The 5,324-nt window shown below is 61.3% G+C and overlaps 2 protein-coding genes across 2 annotated transcripts in view; both read left to right on the forward strand.

Moving 5' to 3' along the window:
* Positions 1-1,071: 1,071 nt before the first annotated feature.
* LOC104545272 (nck-associated protein 1-like) overlaps positions 1,072-5,324 on the forward strand; it is a gene marked incomplete at both ends in the record, with an annotated part of 8,959 nt that continues 4,706 nt past the window's right edge. Inside the window, 8 exon segments of the mRNA XM_010190368.1 lie at positions 1,072-1,181; positions 1,401-1,533; positions 1,627-1,708; positions 1,929-1,987; positions 2,465-2,610; positions 3,668-3,800; positions 4,018-4,137; positions 5,002-5,141. Of these exon segments, the coding sequence (XP_010188670.1) occupies positions 1,072-1,181; positions 1,401-1,533; positions 1,627-1,708; positions 1,929-1,987; positions 2,465-2,610; positions 3,668-3,800; positions 4,018-4,137; positions 5,002-5,141 (923 nt within the window).
* LOC104545271 (selenoprotein V-like) lies at positions 2,189-2,302 on the forward strand (the record flags this gene model as incomplete). Its single annotated transcript, XM_010190367.1, has 1 exon — positions 2,189-2,302. A coding segment is annotated over one exon (114 nt), but the record flags the coding sequence as incomplete, so codon positions are not given.

A 5,324-nucleotide genomic window follows, 5' to 3' on the forward strand; every position in this document is an offset into this window, starting at 1 on the left:
TGGGTCCAGGTTTGGGGTGCAGGGGATATGTGGATGTGTGTTTTGGGTGCAGGGTTTGAGGTACATGGGGTACAAGGTGCAAGGTTTGGGGTGCAGGGGATGTGTGGATGCAGGGTTTGGGTGCAGGGGGTGCAGGTTTGGGGTGGCGGGGGGGGGTTTGGGGTGCAGGGGATGTGTGGATGCATGTTTTAGGTGCAGGAGGTGCAGGTTTGTGGTGCAGAGAGTGTGTGGGTGCAGGTTTGGGGTGCAGGGGATGTGTGGATGTAGGGTTTGGGTGCAGGGGGTGCATAGTGCAGGGTTTGGGGTGCAAGGGGTGCAGGGGGTGCAGGGTTTGGGGTGCAGAGGATGTGGGGTTGCAGGGTTTGGGTGCAGGGGTTGCATGGGTGCAGGGTTTGGGGTTCAGGGGATGTGTGGGTGCGGGTTTGGGGTGCAGGGAGTGCATAGTGCAGGGTTTGAGGTGCACAGGGTGCAGGGTTTGGGGTGCAGAGGATGTGTGGATGCAGGGTTTGGGGTGCAGGGGGTGCAGGGTTTGGGGTTCAGGGGATGTGTGGGTACAGGTTTGGGGTGCAGGGGGTGCATAGTGCAGGGTTTGAGGTGCAGGGGATGTGTGGATGCGTGTTTTGGGTGCAGAGGATGCAGGAGGTGCATGGGTGCAAGGTTTGGGGTGCAGGGGATGTGTGGATGCATGTTTTGGGTGCAGGGCATTGGATGCCAGTGCCCTGCCTGTGCACGGGGGTGGGCAATGGGTGCTGGTGGGGTCTGTGTGTGGGTACCCCCAGTGCCAGCACTCAGTGCCATCGGTGCCAGCCTGGTGGCAGCACCCCGTGTTTAGTGGCATCACCCCGTGTTGGGTGCCAACACCCCGTGTTTGGTGCCAGCACCCTCTGTTTGGGGGCAGCACCCCATGTTTAGTGGCATCACCCCGTGTTGCGTGCCAGCACCTCCTGTTTGGGGGCAGCAACCTGTGTTGGGTGCCAGCACCTCCTGTTTGGGGGCAGCACCCCGTGTTGGGTGCCAACACCCCGTGTTTGGGGCAGCACCCCACGCCCCCTCATCCCCCGCTGTGCCCAGGCCCTGTTTGTCTTCATGGCACTCTCGTTCTGCCGGGACGAGGTGAGCTGGCTGCTGCGGCCCGCCGAGCACGTCATCAAGACCAAGGCGCCCGAGGACTTCGCTGACAGGTGGGGACACCGCGCTGGCACCGGCCAGGGGGCGTCCAGACCTATGGGGACACCCCCAACCATGGCCAGGCTGCTCTGGTGATGGGGTGCCATGGCCTCAACTGTCACCGGGGTGGTTTGGCTGTGACCGGGGTGGTTTGGCTGTGACCAGGGTGGTTTGGCTGGCACCGGGGTGGTTTGGTGGCCACGGGCACTGACTCACGGTGACTTTGGTGACAGCCACATCGCGGAGCTGCTGTTCCTCATGGAGCAGCTGCGGAGCCTGGTGAGGCGCCAGGTCGGGGTGCTGCAGCGCTACCACGTCCAGTACCTGGCTCGCTTCGACGCCCTGGTGCTCAGTGAAGTCATCCAGGTACCTACCGCAGGGCGCTGGCAGGGGCTGTGTCCCCTCCCTGTCCCCTGTGTCCTGTCCTGAATGTCCCTCATCCTGTCCCCATCCCCACAGAACCTCTCTGTGTGTCCCGAGGAGGAGTCCATCATCCTCTCGTCCTTCGTCAGCTCCCTCTCTGCTCTCTCCATCAAGGAAGGTAGGGACCGTGTCCCCCTCACTGTGTCCCCCTCATCGTGTCCCCCCTGCCATGTCCCTGTCACTGCCCAGGGACTGATGTCCCCGCTGTCCTGGCAGCCCTGGACCGTGCTGGGCACCCAGGCACGGGCTTGTGGGGCAATGGGGAGATGTGTGGGGACCACTGCCACCCCAGCCTGGCACCCCCAACCGCGTGTCCCCATGTTTCTATGTCCCCACAGTCGATGACAAAGAGCAGTTTGATTTCACTCCGCTCCGCCTGGACTGGTTCCGGCTGCAGGTGCTGGCCCTGTGGTTGCCCCTGTTCCCATCCCAATCCCCATCCCTGTCCCTGTTCCCATCCCAATCCTCATCCTTGTTCCAATCCCAACCCCCATCCTTGTCCCTGTCCCCATCCCAATCCCTGTCCCTGTTCCCATCCCAATCCCCATCCTTGTCTCTGTCCACATCCCAATCTCCATCCTTGTTTCCTGTTCCCATCCCAATCCCCATCCTTGTCCCTGTCCCAATTCCCATCCTTGTCCCTGTCCCCATCCCAATGCCTGTCCCTGTCCTCACCCCAATCCCCATCCTTGTCCCCATCCCAATCTACATCCTTGTTCCTTGTCCCCATCCCAATCCCCATCCTTGTCCCTGTTCCCATCCTTGTCCCCATCCCTGTTCCAATCCTCTTCCTCTCTCCCCATCCCCTTCCCTATCGCTGTCCCCATCCCTGTCCTTGTCCTCCTCCCCTGTCCTGAGCCCACTGTCCCCAAAGGCCTACACCAGTGTGGCCAAGGCCGCGCTGCCGCTGAGCTCCAACCCCGACGTGGGTCGTGTCATGAACCTCATCGTGTTCCACACCAAACTGCTCGACTCCCTGGAGGAGCTACTGGCTGAGGCCTCCGACCTCTCTGACCTGTGGTGAGCTCAGCTGCCCGCCCGCCTTCCCTGCCTCAGTTTCCTCATGGGCATGGAGGTGTCACCCTGGCTGGGGGTCTTTGAGCCCTGGATCTCCATGGCCTTCAGGATCTCTGTGGCCTTTGGGGTCTCCAGGATCTCCATGGCCTTTGGGGTCTTCGTGGCCTTTGGGGCCTCCAGGACCTCTGTGGCCTTTGGGGTCTCTAAGGGCTTCTGAGGTCTCCATTGCTTTTGAGGTCTCCATCACCTTCAGGAACTCTGTGGTCTTTGGGGTCTCCATGCCTCTGGGGTCTCCAGGATCTCTGTGGCCTTTGGGGTCCCCATAACCTCCGTGGTCTCCAGGATCTCTGTGGCCTTTGGGGTCCCCATAACCTCCGTGGTCTCCAGGATCTCTGTGGCCTTTGGGGTCCCCATAACCTCCGTGGTCTCCAAGATCTCTGTAGCCTTTGGGGTCTCCAGGATCTCTGTGGTCTCCAGGATCTTTGTAGCCTTTGGGGTCTCCAGGATCTCTGTGGTCTCCAGGATCTCTGTAGCCTTTGGGGTGTCCATGGCCTTTGGGGTCTCCATGGCCTCTGTGGTCTCCAGGGTCTCCATGGCCTTTGGGGTCTCCAGGGCTTCTGAGGTCTCCATGGCTTTTGAGGCCTCCATCACCTTCAGGATCTCTGTGGCCTTTGGGGTCTCTGCAGCCTTTGAAGTCTCCATGGCCTCTGTGGTCTCCAGGGTCTCCATGGCCTTTGGGATCTCCATAACCTCTGTGGTCTCCAGGGTCTTTGTAGCCTTTGGAGTCTCCATGGCCTTTGGGGTCTCCAGGATCTCTGTGGCCTTTGGGGTCTCCATGACCTCTGTGGTCTCCAGGATCTCTGCACCCCAGCACTCATGGAAAGGTGCCCACGTGTGCTGGGTGTGGGAAGGCACAGAGGTGGCTGTGGGGCACATGTCACCCACGGGAGACATTGGGCAAGCTTAGGTGACATCCACATGGACACGGGGACAGGGACAACACACGTGGCACAGCAACAGCGTGTCCAGAAAGACAAATCCTGCCCCCTTCTCCCTGCAGTTTCTACCCTCGCCCCGTGGAGAAGATGTTTGTGGCGACCATGGAGGAGCCCTCGATGCTGCGCTACAGCATCGCCTTCCCTCTGCTCTGCAGCCACTTCTCCCGCTGTGTCCACCCCATGTGCCCGGAGGAGGTGGGTCCTGCTGCCCCTTGGGGGGACATGGGGATGGGGGACGCAGGGGACATGGGGATGGGGGACACGGGGGTAGGGGAACACGGCCTGCCCTGCCAGCTGTGGAGGGGCTGAGGCAGGCACACAGGGTTGGGGACGATGGCAGCCCCATGGCCTAGGGGCAGATGTGGCCGTGGTCCATGTGTTGTGACGGTGCTGTGGCTTTATCCCCTCCCAGTATCCCCATCTGAAGGCCACTGCGCTGGGGCTGTGCAACAAATTCCTGGAGGAGATGGCCCGGCAGGCCAGCGTCTGCATCATGGATGCGTGCGCCGAGCAGCACAACCTCAGCGAGCAGGTCAGGGTCGTGTCTGCGGGGCCTTTGGGGTCTCTGTGGCTTTTGGGGTCTCCATGGCCTTCGGGATCTCTGTGGTCTTTGGGGTCTCCACAACCTTTGCAGCTTCCAGGGTCTCCATGGCCCTTGGGGTCTCCATGGCCTTTGGGGTCTCCATGGTTTTTGGAGTCTCCATGGTTTTTTCTCCACAACCTTTGCTTGGGGTTTCCATGACCTATGTGGTCTCCAGGATCTCTGTGGCCTTTGGGGTCTCCACAACCTTTGCAGCTTCCAGGGTCTCCATGGCCTTTGGGGTCTCCATGGCCTTTGGGTTCTCCATGGCCTTTGGGGTCTCCATGGCTTTTGGGGTTTCCATGACCTCCGTGGTCTCCAGGATCTCTGTGGCCTTTGGGGTCTCCGTGGCCTTTGGGGTCTCCATGGCCTTTGTGGCTTTCAGGGTCTCCATGGCCTTTGGGGTCTCCACAATCTTTGTGGCTTCCAGGGTCCTCATGTACTTTGGGGCCTCCATGGCCTTTGGGATCTCCAGGATCTCTGTGGCTTTTGGGGTCTCCATGGCCTCTGTGGTCTCCAGGGTCTCCATGGCCTTTGGGGTCTCCATGGCTTTTGGGGTCTCCATGGCCTCTGTGGTCTCCAGGGTCTCCATGGCCTCTGGGGTTCCTGTGGCCTCTCTGATCCCTGCAACCTCCATAACCTTGTCCCCCACATTCTCCAAAGCCCTGGGACAGCAGAGGCCATGGAGAGGGGGAAGACCTGGCAGGGTGTCCCCCACTTCAGCCTTGGGGACGGTGTCCTCTGGTCCTGGAGGTGCCGGTTGGGCTGTCCTGGGTGCTGTGACCCATGGCAACGCGTTGTCCCCGTGTCCGGCAGCTGCTGCCCAAGCACTGCGCCTCCACCGTCAGCAAAGCCCGCAACAAGAAAACCATGAAGCAACCGGCCAAGAAGGGGGAACCCGAGCGGGACAAACCGGGCGCCGAGAGCCAGAGGAGGGACCGGACCCTGACCACCAAGTGAGGGCCACCTGGGGCTGGCGAGGGTGGCTGGGGGGCTGCTGGTGGCCGCCAGGCGTCAGGTGTGACACAGGGGCATGGTGTGACCATGGGGTTGTCCCCATGGGGTTGTGGTGTGGCTAACGATGCTGCTGGGCACCAGATGTGACACAGGGGCACAGTGTGACCATGGGGTTGTCCCCA

Source organism: Mesitornis unicolor, unplaced genomic scaffold, assembly GCF_000695765.1.
Source record: "Mesitornis unicolor isolate BGI_N332 unplaced genomic scaffold, ASM69576v1 scaffold4358, whole genome shotgun sequence".
NCBI lineage: Eukaryota > Metazoa > Chordata > Aves > Mesitornithiformes > Mesitornithidae > Mesitornis > Mesitornis unicolor.